Source organism: Rhagoletis zephyria, unplaced genomic scaffold, assembly GCF_001687245.7.
Source record: "Rhagoletis zephyria isolate East Lansing unplaced genomic scaffold, Rhagoletis_zephyria_1.1 Rzeph_scaffold_00284, whole genome shotgun sequence".
NCBI lineage: Eukaryota > Metazoa > Arthropoda > Insecta > Diptera > Tephritidae > Rhagoletis > Rhagoletis zephyria.
In genome coordinates, this window is record NW_016157368.1 from 2811 (window position 1) to 19317 (window position 16507).

Here is a 16507-nt window from a genome sequence, read left to right on the forward strand (position 1 = left end):
AAATGGCGTGTCGTCTATTTCCGGTGTAGCAAACGTAGTACATAGGGCGACATCTAGATGTCATCTACCTCGCCCTATTCACTATGCTTTTTTATAGGAGCTTTTCAAAGCTTTGCTTTGGTGTCGGAACACAACATTGAAAGTTTCTGGATCCTCAACATTGAAAGTTTCTGGAACACAACATTGCAAGTTGATAAAAGCGTTGTAATAATAAGGAAAATCTTGTTTTAACGACAACACCTTGCAAACCATTTGATATTATTGTAATCGATATATTAGGACCTCTACCTGAGTCAAATAATGGTAATAGGTTCGCAATTACCATTATATGCGATTTAACTTAGCTGTGCCAGATAAAAGCGTTAAAACGATTGCATCTGCCATTTTTGAAAGATTTGTTTTAACTTACGGTGTAATGAATTCCGTTAAATCTGATTTAGGCACTGAATTCAAAAATGAAATTTTTTCCGAATCAACTAACTGTTAAAGGTTGAACACGATTTTCCAACCCCACACCATCATGAAACTGTGGGTACTATCGAACGTAACCACAGAGTCTTTAATGAATCTTCTCATTTTCGTTGTTAGTGTTTCCGACAGGGTAGGAGTGTGATGTAATGTGGAACGATTTTCCGCCATCCCTTGTCAAATTTGGTTTGGAGACAAACCGGTTTCGGCGTTGTGCCATCTTCAGTGTCATTTTTCGTTCTGAATAGTTTCTGTTTGTCTATCACTATTTATAGCCGTGTTAAATCGTCGTTGGTTCATAGTTAGGTACATCTCAGCGGATTATATTCTTTCGTTCAACCAGTAGTTTCAGTTCTGTGTGAACATCCTCAGGTAGAAATTAGCTTTTCACCTCTTTTTTTATTAATTGTTGCATGGATTCGCAGGTAGGTAAAAATCAGTTATTTTCTTTCTCTTTGTTTCTGTAGTTTGGACCTGCATTTCATTGTTTATGGTAGTTGCAGGGTTTCTGTTTGTTTTGCGTATAGTAGCCTGAGTGGTTCGAATAATATATCAGATGCGGTGTTTATTTGCTCATTTATTATTATTCCGACGAACGTCTTTTGTTTGTATATATCCATATTCTCTAATACGTTTAGGCGTTGTCCTTTGTGTTGTACATGGAGAACTTTGGCTGTCTTTCCTATTTTCATTGGCGTACAATGGTTTTCTGCCATATGGTTTGCGAAGGTCGATTCCGGGGTGGTAGAAGGTTTCAGCATTTTTTTGTTGTAGTCCCTTATATGTTCACGATATCTTGTTTTTATCTTGCGCCCTGTTTGTCCTATGTAACTATGTTGACATTCGCAAGTCAACTTATATACACCTTGCTTGTCTAGTGGGTCTTCCTCGTTTGCACTATTTTTTAGTTCTAAATGCTGTATCAATGTTATACTTTTGGAATACCTTAGCCAATTTATATGACGTTTTGCCCGTATAAGTCAAGACTGCCCAAGCCTTTTCATTATTTTCCTTCTTATTTGATTTCTTCGTTTTTGTTTCTCCTCTTATCTTGTTTACTAGGCCCTTTCTGTATCCGTTATTTTCCGCGATTGCGTATATCGTATTAAGTTCTTTGCTGTAAGCTTCTTTTTCCAATGGGGTTTGTTCAAGCCTGGTTATTAGATGTCTAACAGGCTAACCTAATATTCACGCACGCCGCCAATTTACTGTCAAAAATTTCTCATGCAAATACAACTTGTATGGGACCAACCGAAAGTGAACGGCGTGCGTATGAAGCTAACTCAATTTCCAATTTTTGTTCTGCGTGACATTTTGATTTGACGTTTCGCTCAATGAAATCAAATGCAAACGCACGCAAGCAAATTTCGGGTGACGCAAAAAAACAAATTCGACGGCGTGCGTACCAAAACGCAAGCCGCGAATATTAGGTTAGCCTGTAAAGGCCGTATTTTTGTGCTGTTGAGGGTGGTTTGAAGTATTGTGTATTATCGTGTCTGTGACCGTGGGGTTTCTATATGTATATCCCGAATACGCATTTGTTGGTAACCTTATTTATTTTAATTGTTATGTCCAAATAGTATATTTTGCATTCGTTTTCCTTATCCATAGTGAAATCTATATTCGTGTGTTGGTCGTTGAGATAGCCTAGAATTTGTTCTTCCTTGTCTCCCGTTACAAGACATATGATGTCATCGACGTATCTTGCGTTATACTTTACTCCCAGGCTTGTTGTCAGCTCTGTCATATATTTTTCCTCTAAATGTTGTATGAACACTTCCATTAAAATTGCAGATGTGGGTATACCCATCCCTAGCCCGTTAGTTTGTCTATATATTTTGTTATTAAACTTGAAGTAGTTTTGGTCTAGTGTTACCCTCAATATGTTCACGATTTCCGTTGCTACGTTCTTGTCTGTTTTTTCTATCAAAGTTTTAGTCAAGATGGTAACTGTTTCTGCCGTTGGTATCGATGGGTAAATATCCTTAACATCATATGATACAAATTTCGCATTTTTGGGTATTTCTAGCGATTTCATCGGGAAATGTTTATCTATTTGTACAACGATTAAGGGGTGGGGGCGGAGGGGAGGAGGTTTGGGCCCCACAAATGCCCCCTAAACGAAAGAGGATTGAAGCCGCTTTATGAAAAGTCACCTCCCCCCCCAACCCTTCCCCAGACCTCTGGGGAGCTGTTTGAAAATAGGAGGAAAAACACAGTTAAACTTGCGTCCGAAGAAGGGGGGCTGAACACCTTTTGCAGAGAACACCTTTCTGCGTAGGCGACCTTCGGCCGCGCTTAGGGATTATAAGCCTTACTACGTAGAATTCTCCTTTCTGTGTGACATAACTGGTAACCAGTGATGTAACCTTGGGAAAGGATGAGGTAACTAGAATTCCCTTTCTGTGTGGTAAACCTGGGGCTGCCGCTCCAGTGATGTCTATTTTGGTTACTGGGTGTTTTATAAAAATATCTTGTATATAAAAATGTATATACAAATTTATAACAAAAGTTTGCAACAAATACCATATTTCCAATCGACATTATTGTTAAATTAGTGCACAGATTTAGTAAATTAAATTTTTGTAATAAAGCGTGAACTGTTGTCTACAAGTGTGTGTAAAAGTTTTTTGATTCGATTCACGCGCATGGTTGCCACTCGCCAACATTTTTTTCTACCAAAATCTCTTAAGAAAAGTTACCAAAAGTTACCAAATCTTCACTACCAAAATCTTCACTTCTTCAGTGTGAAAAAAATATACTGAATAACACTGCTATATTTCATAACAAATATGTATATACTTACAGCCCGGTTCTGTGCACTTAATAAATTCAATATTTTTATTTATCAAAAACTCCCAATTCTAGCACAGAATTTTAAATCTGTTTTCTTGATAAATTATCAAGATTGCAAATGCTATTGACAATTATAATAATTTTTTTTATTAGAAAATATTTTTCTATCAATTGATTACTGCATGTGCCGTTATTCTCATTTTCGTTGTTGGTGTTTCCGACAGGGTAGGAGCAAGGCATATTCAACAAGGTAGAAGTGACAATTCAGTCGAGCTCTCTCATAAGTTGCGTTCCAGATAACTTTGTGTAAAAACCTGTAAAACTGTTAAATAACAAAATTACTCTCTTGAAAGAGAGGAGCGAGAGCGAAACAAAGAATGCCACCTGGAACGCGAAAAAACACTTTTGCCGTAACTACTTCGATTTTTTTTTTTAATGTATAGTGCCATGGAGACGATCAAATATCTTTATCAACCTTCTCGCGTTATGCTTGACAAAAAAACAAGTGCACTTGCCTTCTGATCGTCGTGGTGAGCAAGTGCGCGGACAAGAAAAATAAATTGTTTGTTTAATTGACGAGTTTATTTGAACGTTTGCGGGCCAAGCTCATACATATGCAATGCTTGACGTATTTATTTGATTGTCTCCGTGGCGCTTAAGGTTCTGTTTTTGTTTACAAATGCAACCCTGCCTATCGTTCGACATTTTTCATGAACTTGCAGGAAGAAAAACTTCGGACTAAAACCTGCAACTTCTGACTGAGGGAGAGAGCAAGTTACTCTCACAAAAGTGGTTTGACTTACAGGGTTTTTGGCACCTGGAACGCTTTCCTGCAAAAAAAACCTGCAAATCGTGAAAATCGTGAGCACCTGGAACGCAACTATAGCTGACTGTAATGTTAGAAAATGTAAACAAAGAAATTAACCCTTTGATATGTATTTACCACATTTGATAAAACTCAATATCTTTGAAATGAAAGTTTTTGTAAATATGAAAATATTTAAAATCTTATTAGAATCAGCCTCATTTTAGGCATTTCCACAAAATTACATACTAAATGAAACACACTTATTTATAAAACCGTTTTGATAATTTTCTTGCATTTTGCTATCCCAATCTGTTTGAGCATTTATTCTTTTATTCAAATACTTAATTCTTAAGTGTATTAGATATAAAAAAGTTCGATTCTTCTAGATTTAAATCAGAAATTAACTTCAATAATTTAGCTATTAAATTTTTGCAATTCGAAATTTTCTTCCATTAAATTTATTAATAATTACTTTCAGTTTTTTATGTTGACAAGGAATTTCGGTTTAGGTTTTATAAGACCACCATTTGAAATTCGGTCTATCCATGTATATGAGTGGGGGATTTTCTTCTCATATTCGGTATAATACATCCTGCACCTATGAACAAACGCATCCGCTTAGAATACTCGGGTGCAATGGGCATGGAGGATGGTTCCGTGCGCAGAAGGGAGGATGGTTCCGTGGCAGAAGTGGAAAACTTCTGACTGCCCCATTCACCTGGGAGAGGCCAAAAGCGATTCTTGTGCGTACGGTTCAAATCGCAGCTCACAACGTCCGGATATTTATATCCACGTATCCTCTGGGTAGCAACCAAACACCCGTTTGGGAGCGAGCTAAAGTGAGAAGGCGTAAAACTTCGCGTGCGCTGGGTTTGGGTCCCGCCACGTTNTACAAAGATCACACTCTATAAGTCACTCATCATGCCTGTGGTGGTGTATGGCGCGGAGTCATGGACAATGAAAGCATCTGATGAGGCGGCTCTTGGAGTTTTTGAGAGAAAGATTCTGCTTTACGCGTTGGTGATGGCGAATATCGCAGACGATTTAACGTTGAGCTGTATGAGCTTTACAACGATATAGTGCAGCGAATTAAAATTCAGCGGCTCCGCTGGCTTAGTCATGTCGTTCGAATGGACAGAAACGCTCCTGCTCTGAAAATATTCAACGCGGGCCGCGATGCTGGTAACAGAGGAAGAGAAAGGCCTCCTCTGCGTTGGACAGACCAGGTGGAGAAGGACTTGGCTTCACTTGGCATTTCCAATTGGCGTCAGTTAGCACAAAAGAGAAATGACTGGCGTGCTGTTTTGGTCTCGGCTAAAATCGCTTAGGCGGTTACAGCGCTAATTAAGAAGAAGAAGAAGAATGGGCACTGGGTCACGCGCACACGTGAAGTCTCCTTATGAAACATCGCAGCAATTTGCCCCTCGTTGTCGCTTCACTTGACAATTCGGAGGTTTAAAATAACGTACAATAATTCCTTTTCACTTTATTTTGAATTAAAAATCAGTTGTTATGCCTTGGTTAGGAGTATGATGTAATGTGGAAAGAGTTTCCATCATCCCTTGTCAAATTTAGTTTGGAGACAAACCGGTTTCGGCGTTGTGCCATTTTCATTGTGGAATGTGCCGATACTTGGTACTGCGACTCACGGAATAATAGCACCGGCACACACAAAAAGTGGCGGGTGCTTTTAACCGTTCTTTTGACTAAGTAGTACAAAATTTCGAGTAAATTGCGAAAATCGTTATTTTTTTGCTATTTTTTTCATAATTTACTGTACGTCGAAATATATGTCGGTAGGTGTCGAAATACATGTCGGTAGGTGAGTCTGGTAAAAAGCACGCGACATTTTTTTTTGCCGGAATAATCAAAACGATTCATGGACCTTACCAAAATTTGGCAGATGGCCAGTAGTAAAATGTGAGAGGGTAGAATTCAAAATTTATCGCAAAAATTCGAAAGTTGTTTTAAAAGTGCAGCCCTTGGTGCTGCCACTGTAATTCAAATATTGCCAGTATTCGAAGATGAGCTGACTCTAATTTAATCGAAGTAATTTTGTAAAATTCTCAGAAGTGCTGCCACTGAAATTCGAAGGGTTTTTATAATGTTACGATTATCCTTGAACCCTCGTCCGGATTTCCCAAATCTTCCGGTTCGTATCGCTGGATTGTTAAATAAAGGCTAACGATGACCAAATGGTAGTACAATTAACTTTATTGTATAACAAACAATTTTACAATACTTGCTAATACAGTAAAAACACTACAATACTTGTTAAAGCAATTACAACGCTTTACTGAACTTGTTACACACAATTAAACTTATAGCTTGCTTATTCGCAACTCGCTTCTCTGCTCACTTTACTTGTAGCTTGCTGACTTGTAACTCACTCACCTCGCGGTGGCGGCGCCCTTATATACCTGCGCTGGCACTTATGGCAACTCTAGAACATTCTGAAGTTTATCGCTCATTCTCTTTCTCTCGCTGTTCGCAGTGTTCATCCAACTTGACGTTTCTCTTTGTGGAACATTCTACGTCATTCTTCGAACATTCTGCCTATTTCTCGTTGTTCGCTTTGTGTTGCCGCAGTATTCGCCACACTGCCCTCCACCTAAGTCTGATCGTCCCGATCAGACACACTTGCGGTTCCAAACGCTGCAAGCCTTTCCAAGTGGACCACCTTCATCTTGTTTCTTGGTCTCCCAACGGTCTGGATCCGATACACTACGTCATTTAGCCGTTTTACGACCTTATACGGACCTTCCCAGTTGCATTGTAGTTTTGGGGACAAACCTTTCTTTCGTTGTGGATTGTACAGCAACACCAAATCTCCTTCCTGGAAACCCTCGGAATTCATCGCCTTATCATACCTGGCTTTCATCTTGTCACTCATAATTTGTGTGCGCTGTCTCACAAGAGCATGTATCTCTCTCAGCTCCTCTTCCAGGATGTTTGACGTCTCTTTTCCAATCCTTCTAGCATCACCAGTCACCCCAAACTTCAGATCACTAGGCAAACGGAGCTCACTGCCGAATATTACCCTTGCAGGAGTTTTACCCGTTGTTTCATGCACTGCTGACCGGTATCCCATCAGGAACAAGGGTATGCGGACATCCCAATCTTTTTGATTCTTGTCCACGACCTTCCGCAAATGCTCTTCCAGGGTTCGGTTGAACCGTTCCACCATGCCGTCTGATTGGGGATGAAGAGCCGTCGTTCGAGTTTTCCGGATACCCAGTATCTGGCACATCTCTTGGAACACTGCCGACTCAAAATTTCTTCCCTGGTCAGAGTGCAGCTCTATAGGTACACCGTATCTCGCAACCCAATTGTAGGTGAATACCTCCGCTACTGTTTTAGCTTCCTGGTTTGGAATCGGGTATACCTCCGGCCATTTGCTAAAGTAGTCCATAACCACAAGGACGTATTTGTTTCCCTGTGCGCTCATAGGAAATGGACCGGCTACATCCATGGCAATCCGCTCGAAAGGTGCACCTGAGTTATATTGCTTCATCTGGCCATGACTTCTGGATTTCGGCCCCTTAGCTGCAATACACTCCGCGCAGTTAGCAATCCACTCTGCGACCGATTGCCGACAACCAACCCAATAGAACCTCTGCTTAACCTTCTCCAGGGTCTTCGTGATTCCCAGGTGCCCTCCACTAGGACCATTGTGGAATTCCTTGAGTACATCCGGAATTCTTACCCTTGGAACTACTATCAGGTTGCGGGAGCACTGGCCATCTTCGCTTTCCCATACCCTATGCAAACAGCCAGATATTAATTTTAAGCTGTTCCATTGTGCCCAGTACGCCTTTGCGATGGGGCTTTCCGCTGCCATTTGCTCCTTAGTTGGCCTCCTGTCCACCTCCAGTCCATGCATCAAAAGCTCCAGATCTGGATCTTCCTGCTGACACTTTCGTAGCTGTTCTTCCTTCCACTCTTCCGCTGGTGTTATTGTCGTTAGACGGACGTCTATAATGTCCTCTTTTCCCTCAGCTTTTGAGCAGTGTTTACATTCCAGGCTACATGGTCGGCGGGACATGGCATCAGCATTACCGTGGACACTTCCCTTGCGGTGCTCAATAGCGAAGTCATAACTTTGCAGTCTCTCAATCCACCGAGCTAGCTGTCCTTCTGGATTCTTAAACTGTAGTAGCCACTTCAGCGCTGCATGGTCCGTTCGAACTCGGAAACGTTGCCCATAGAGGTACTTGTGGAAATGTTTGACGCAGTCCACCAACGCTAGTAGTTCTCTCCGAGTTACGCAGTAGTTCCTCTCTGGTTTTCCAATCGACCGGCTATAGTAGGCAACTACCTTCTCCTGCCCATCAATTACCTGCGACAGTACGCCTCCTATGGCATAACCACTAGCATCCGTATCCAAAATAAACGTTGCACCTGGAACGGGATACGCTAGCATAGGTGCAGTACATAGTCGTTCCTTCAGAGTCTGGAAAGCCTCCTCCTGCTCCTTGTTCCACTCGAAGGCTCTATTTTTCCTAGTGAGCTCGTGGAGGCTATTAGCAACGCTGGCGAAATTCGGAACAAATCGGCGGTAGTAGGTGCATAGCCCAAGAAAACTTCGTAGTTCGTGCAGGTTCCTAGGTCTTGGCCAATCCTTTACTGCTTCTATCTTTTCCTTCGCAGTACAGATGCCCTCCGTTGTCACCTTGTGCCCTAAGTAGTTCACCTCCTTCCTGAACAGTGAGCACTTTTTAGGACTTAGCTTCAGACCAGCGCCAGCTATCCTCTGGAAAACTTCTTCCAAATTGTTCAGGTGTTCCTCAAAGCTTTTACCCAATACGATAATGTCGTCTAGATACACCAAACATGTTTTCCAATGCAGTCCTTTGAGCACATGGTCCATAAGTCGTTCAAAAGTGGCAGGAGCGTTGCATAATCCAAAGGGCATCACCGTGAATTGCCACAGACCGTCTCCAACGCTGAAAGCTGTCTTCTCCTTATCCTCGTCACTTACCTCCACTTGCCAATAACCGCTCTTAAGGTCGAGTGTTGAGAACCACTTTGTTCCAGTCAACGAGTCCAGAGTGTCATCGATCCTGGGAAGAGGATAGCTGTCCTTTTTCGTCACATCGTTTAGTTTCCGGTAGTCTACGCAGAACCGCATTTGACCATCCTTCTTCTTCACAAGTACTACCGGCGAACTCCATGGACTCGCTGATGGTTCAATCACACCACTCTCGCTCATTTCTTTTATTATTTGGCTAACAGTTTCACGTTTGGCAAGTGGAACACGCCGAGGAGCTTGACGGATTGGCCTTGCATCGCCAGTATCAATGCGATGTTTCACAACGTTAGTCCTGCCTGGTTTGTCGCCATCCTTGTCGAATATGTTGCAGTATCTTCGGAGAAGTTCCTTAGCCTTGTGCTGGTATTTTTCTTCCAACCCTTCCGTCCATGCATTAATGTCTTCCGCAATGTCATTCTCGCCAATGGAATCGCTTTCAGGTAACTTTTCGCAGTTGAAGATTGCCTCTACCTCTCGACATTGCCCCAGTACAGTTCCTCTTCGGAGTTTGACTGGTGACTTGAACTCATTGAGCACTCGAACTGGGATGCGTCCATCCTTTTGCGTCTTAGCCAAGGTTTTACCAATAAGTACGTCCGGTGTAGAATTTTGTGTCGCTTCAACAACCCACAATTTGTTTGTCCCACAATCTCCATCAATCTTTGCCCACACAACTGCTTCTGACTTCGGTGGAATCTGCTCGCTTTCCTCTAGGATCACTCGCTTGCTGCTGTACGGACCATCATACCCAAACCTAAGGGGCACTTCCATGTTGTCGTACGTCATGATCCTGTTCTTCATGTCGATCTTCATACCTTGACCAAATAAAAAGTCTAATCCAATGATGACTTCATCCATAATCGCCGCGACTATGAACTTGTGTAACACCGTCACATTCCCTATTGCGACTTTGCATGTTACCTCTCCTACAACTTGGGTGTCCTCACCAGTTGCTGTCCTCAACCTTGCTCCAGGTAATGGCCTTACCTCTTTAGTGACCAAATCAGATCGAATGATGGAATGTGATGCGCCCGTATCCACAGTTAGTACTCGCTCATGTCCGTCCACATATCCACCAACAGTAACGTTGCTCGCTTTTCTGCCAATTCGCGAGACGGAGATTATGGGGCATTCAATTGCGGGAGCCAGCGTGCGCCCCTTGCTGCTGGCTCGTTTTAGTTTAACGACTGGTCGGAGTTGGGCTCGTCATCCTCAGTCCTGCGTTTACGTACTGCTGAACTGTTTGACCTGTTGGAACCCGTCTTACATTCGCGTGCGAAGTGGCCTGGTTTTCCGCAACTAAAACATTTTCTAGCACCATCCTTCCTCTCGGTTGCACCAGGAGTATTCTTCCCTGCCATCGACTTGAGTGTTTTCAGGATCTCGTTCATCACGTCAGGTGTTTCCACTTCTACTCGATGGGCTTTGTAGGCTGGTCTACTTAGGAGCGCTGCCGTTTCACGTGTCTGAGCATACGAGACCGTTTCAGCAAATGTTGGCTTTGGATTTGCATACGTCTCGCGCTTGGTATACACGTCCCGCATTCCGTTGATGAACCTCTGGATTTTTACTCTTTCGAGGTGCTCACCAGATGCATCTCCAATTGCCAAATGAGCCAACCTTTCAACCTCGGAGGCGAATTCCTGTAGAGTCTCGTTGGATTTCTGGCAGCGATTTTCCAGCTCCATCTGGTAAATCTGTCTCCTGTGTTCGCTACCATAACGTCTTTCCACTGCACCCATTAACGCATCGTAACTGTTCCTTTCACAATCAGGAATAGTCTGCAAGATTTCCGCTGCAGGTCCTTTTAATGCAACGAACAGTGCAGCGGATTTATCCTCCATGCTCCAGTGATTTGCTGTAGCTGTCTTCTCAAACTGGAGCTTAAAGACTTGGAAAGGAATCGTGCCGTCAAAGGATGGAGTCTTTACCTTGGGCGCGCTGGTCGAAGAAGGTGGGCGATTCAACTGCATATCTCGGAGGCGACCTTCCAACTCTTCTACCTTAGCCTCGACTTTCTCCTGAATTAGCTCTTCGATTTTATCTTGTCGTTCCTCGATTTTATCCTGTCTCTCTCTGAGTTCCGCGTTATCTTTAAATAAATTCTCTTGTAGCTGAGTAATCTTTTCATCTAGCTGCGATGACATGTACGTTTTCTGTGCTTCCAGCTGCGAGGAAATCTGTGATGACAGCTGTGATGACATCTCTGACATGCGTGTATCCTGTACTTGCATCATCTGTGACATGGCAGCCAATAACGTGTTCATGTCCATAACTGTTGATGACGAAGGAGCCTTTTGCTGTTCTTCAACCTTCCCGGATGTCTGTTGCACATCCTTCGACGAACATGCAGCCTCATCCTTCTGTTCGTCCTTTGCGGATGTATCGTCGGGTTTACCTTGGAAGTCGTATTTGTCCACGTCGATGCCTTCAGCTTCCATAGCCTCTCGCAACCGGGATAACAATTCCACTTTTCTTCCGGAGGTGGCCAAATTACGCTTTTCCAACTCCTGTTTCAGCTCCTCAATCTTTAAGTCCTGAATTTTCGCCATTTTCAGTAGTTTATCCTTCGGGATTTATTTAACAATCCCACTTCTGACACCAATTGTTACGATTATCCTCGAAACCTTGAGGGATTACCCAAATATACTCGGGCTCGTATCGCTGGATTGTTAAATAAATGCTAACGATGACCGAATTGTAGTACAATTAACTTTATTGTACAACAAACAATTTACAATACTTGCTAATACAGTAAAAACACTTTACAATACTTGTTAAAGCAATAACAACGCTTTACTACTTGTTAACACAATTAAACTTATAGCTTGCTTATTCGCAACTCAATTCTCTGCTCACTTTACTTGTAGCTTGCTGACTTGTAACTAACTCACCTCGTGGTGGCGGCGCCCTTATATACCTGCGCTGGCACTTATGGCAACTCTAGAACATTCTGAAGTTTATCGCTCATTCTCTTTCTCTCGCTGTTCGCAGTGTTCATCCAACTTGACGTTTCTCTTTGTGGAACATTCTACGTCATTCTTCGAACATTCTGCCTATTTCTCGTTGTTCGCTTTGTGTTGCCGCAGTATTCGCCACAATAATTACGCACATTCAAAACATAATTCAATTCTTTCTAGTAATACAAAAAGATGTTTAGTTGCAAAAGATACCAAAATGAAATAAAAGTTACCAAGTTACCAAACCGTTTAAAAGTTACCAATTTTGGTAGAAAGTTACCAATTGTGGCAATCATGTTCACGCGTTTTGGGCACAGCAACCCAAAATCGTTGTACAAATTCATAAACATAAACATTTCAATTAACTCCGCTGTATTCGCAATTGTGTATTTATTGGGCAGTTCCAGTTTTTCTTTCAGCAACGATTTTAGATATTTCGATAGTTTGTATCCTGGTGCAGATTTGTGGTTGATAATTGGTCTCATCGGATTTCCTGGCTTGTGTATTTTTGGGAGTGCGATCATTGAAGGAGCCGAAGGATTCATTAATGTCATTGTATATGCTTTCCTTGGATTTATTATTGTTTTTGCCTGTTTTATTGCGTGTTTTACTGCCACTTGGTAGTCATCGGTTGGGTCCTTTCTCATCATCCGACAATTTGTCTCTTTGATTAGTTGCTCTGTCTTTTCTTTATATTCTTTTTCGTATATTATTACCGTTGTGTTCCCCTTGTCTGCTTTTGTTGTGATTACTTTATTCGTTTTGAGTTTTTTCTTTAGCCCTTTGACAGTTTTATTTTCGTCGCTTAGTTTTTTCTTCTCCATGGATTTTATGCTTTTTTCAATTATACGTCTACATATGGTAGTAATGATATGGCCATTTCCGCGTCTACAATAGTGTGCCCTACCTCTTTATTTTTATCATAATTTTCTATGTTGTGTTTCAGACATTTTTCCAATATTTCTGTCTCTTGTTTGCTAATAAATTTACGAATCTGGAATGGAAAGGCATTTCGCTGTGTTGTATGTTCTTTGTGATGTTTTGCTTTCTATTGAGTTCATTGAGTTTTTTTGTTTAATTTATTGTATTTTTGTCCCATAGATTTACTGATATTCTCCTTTATTTCATCTAATATCTCCAGGAGCGTGCTGACAGGGAGGAGTTCCGCTAGTTCTAAATGAATGGAAAGTAGCTCCTCATTTGTGCGTTCTTTTTTGGCATACAGGTTCTTTATTTCATGTCGAAGGAAGCTGTTTTCTGCTCTTTTCAAGATTTTTCGCCTTTGCTCTGTGCTCGATTTTAAATTAATTCTTGCGGATTTCGGCGTAACATTTAGTGTTAAACATTGTTTATTGAACCAGATGTTTACGTTGGTGTTGTGTATTTTCAATTGTCTTCTTTGATATGTTGTCAAAAGCGTAATCGTCCTTGACGACTGGAAGAAAATTTGTAAGTATAAGTGTTTTTTTTTAAGAAAAAAGGCCCTTAGGACCAGGTACTTATAAAATATGATGTGTAAACATATGTACATATGTATGTACTATGTGAACGACTCGTTAAGCATCAGTCGAATTCATTTGTTAAATATTTCATTTAACTCCTGTCTTCTCTTTTTATTTTTCGTGTTTGTAATTAAATTAACTTAATAAATATCTATGTGTCTGCATTTATTTAGATTTTAGACATGAAAATTACAAGCGCAGAACAATTTGAAACTCTTATAGCTGAGTTAGAAAAAAGCCCTTGCCTAGCAAAGGGTTTTCAAAAGGGAACAGCTCCAGCTAATTTTAAACAGCAATGGGAGGCAATCAGCAGTAAATTGAATGCCCTTGAGCCCCCTTTAAGAGACAGCGATGGTTGGCAGAAGGTAATTATAATAACACCATTAAAGCATATATTTTGTAATATACATTTCAACTGCAGGTGTGGCGAGATTACAAATTTAAACATAAGAAGAAACTTATGAAAAACAAGGCTGAGTGTAATGCAACAGGTGGTGGAATATATAAACAATTAACCCTTTGCCCATTGGAAGAGGCTGTGGCCAACTTGCTGCAGTTTAACAAGCAGTTAAGTCCAGAAGGTATTTTGCAAGGTGTTCAGTTATCACCAGCGGAAACACAACACAGAAGAGATCAACCATCCACTCCAGCCAGAACACGAAAACCAAAAACGAGGGAGAGGAACGACCTTTTCGAATGGCACAATAGAATGCAGGAAAGAATTTTAACTGACGCTACAAATAAAATGGGATCAATGAAGCATTCCTTACGAGATACGGGCGGTTATCTTCTATCGCAATAGAAGAAAAGAAGCTAAAGCTTTTGGAAAAAAGGGATCGCAGAGAGGTAGAATTGCACAAAGCTGCAATGCAATTAAAAGAAATAAAATTAGAAATTGCCAAAGAAGAGCTTTGGAATTTAAAAAAAGGTGACTGATTTTCATGTAGATATGTATTATTTTTTATTTTTAAGTACCTGTGAATTGTTTTTGATTAGTACGTTAAATATTAGAATTACTATTTATTTGATATTAAAAGACTGAACTCCATTTATTTTATAAAAAAAGAATGAACTGAAATTACACAAAACTGTTTTTTATTTGTTCTCTAATTTGCGAAGCTTCAATATTTATGCTATTTTCCCCATCATCAGTATTGTCAACATTGTCTTCGTTTAGTTCTGCATCCTCGTTTGTGATGTGTGAACCAAACTCGATGCAAATGTTGTTGAGTGCTGCACATACATTAGCGATTTGCGTGGCTTTAGATGGCGTATAGCGAAGTTGACGTGCACCGAGCAAACAGGGAAATCGGTTTTTAACACTACAATAGTGCGTTCAACTATGTTTCTAGCTTTGGCATGTTTGTTGTTGTAAATAGCTTCTGGACTTCCTTTTGCTGCGGATCGATATGGCGTCATAATGTATGGTTCAAGAGGATAACCCGCATCACCTACACAAACATTTTTATATATTTCATAAGTTTAAATTTGCAGGGTTAATTCTTACCTAAGAGCCAGCATCTACGCTCCCCAGCATCGTATCGCTTCTTCAGAATTGTTCTCGCTTGGCTAATATTCCAAATTAGAGAGTCATGCCCAGAACCCGCATAACGAGCATCAAAATAACGTATTTGCATTTTATGATCGCAAATCTGTGGAAGAATTTTTTATGGTTTAAAATACAAAGCAAACGTTGGCATGTTCTTACAATCATAGCATTCAAACTAAAACATTCTTTTCGATTGTAGTATAGATGCTGGTCTTGTTTGTTGGGAGCCAAAATTTTTTGGAAAAAATACTCCTTGGCTTCTGTTTTTTCAGCGTCTGTCATATGAAATTTGATCCATAGAGGACATATGACTGCTTCTAAAACGTCGAGTGTTTCAGACAGGACTGAACTAACTGTTGGCTGGGAAAGCCCCATGGTGGAAGTCGTTTCCAACACTTGTTTGATATGAGCCCTGACCCAAAAACCGCAAAGTCGCTGCCAATTTTATAGTCTGTGATACGGCTGTTGTCCGAATTCCATTTTTTATTTGCGGCTTAATTTTCTGTAGTACATAGTTAAATGCAGTTTTGTTCAGTCGAAAAAAGTCCTGAAATCTGAAATAAAATTAAATTTTTAGCAACACTGATATGTATGAAAAGGTCCAAAACGCTCAAACACGTTTCCACGAGTATAAATTGTAACACTTACCTGTTATCTGGCAAACTGAATATATCACAGTTCTGCCTAATAATTTTCATTTTTAGAGTGAGCTCTTTTTTGCATTCTTCATCGCTTGAGCTTGAATCGGAAACAAAGAACATTTTTGGCGAAAAATATTCAATATTATAATAATCACACAGATCTAAAGAACGTAACGTTTTAAATAAAAATTGTAAACAACATGAAATAGCTGATGCAAAAATCGATAAATTGTCGACGTCGTCTCAACACGTTTAGCCAGTACCGATTCGGCGTCGACGTGATGTCGACTGAAAAACGACGACGATGTCGACGACGCCAACGCATATGTACCTGCAAAAACGATTATTTCAACTTCCCATAAATTGCTTCACACACCTCTGGTATAGTCCGGTAGATGAACGACGCTGATAGACGGGATTGATAGTTTAAACTTATAAACGATTCTCCTGTAAGAAATATAACTTTAGATAGGACTAACACATATTTTTATAATAAAAATAATTCAAGAACTCATCACCCTGTGGAACCCCTGTTCTATTGTTAAAGGTATTCAACATTTCTTGTGCATATACACTTATGGACAAAATAATAGCTGTACACAGTTTTTTGTTTAATAACTTTAAATAATTTGCAATTACAATTTTTTTTCTTTGTTTATATTAAGATTTTATTTTATAAACCCAAAATATGCGGAAATCATATCGCTTTATATTTTTAAACGAATTTTTACGTAAAGTAAAATCTTAATAT

General features: G+C 40.4%; 1 protein-coding gene across 1 annotated transcript; it reads left to right on the forward strand.

Annotated features, from left to right (window-relative positions):
- The first annotated feature begins 13503 nt into the window (after positions 1-13503).
- On the forward strand, positions 13504-14843 carry LOC108358680 (uncharacterized). The gene is made up of 4 exons (XM_017610134.1): positions 13504-13513; positions 13740-13931; positions 13988-14147; positions 14719-14843. Exons 2-4 carry the CDS (start codon positions 13749-13751, stop codon positions 14841-14843), a joined length of 468 nt encoding a protein of 155 aa, XP_017465623.1. The 5' UTR covers positions 13504-13513; positions 13740-13748.
- The last annotated feature ends 1664 nt before the right edge of the window (positions 14844-16507 follow it).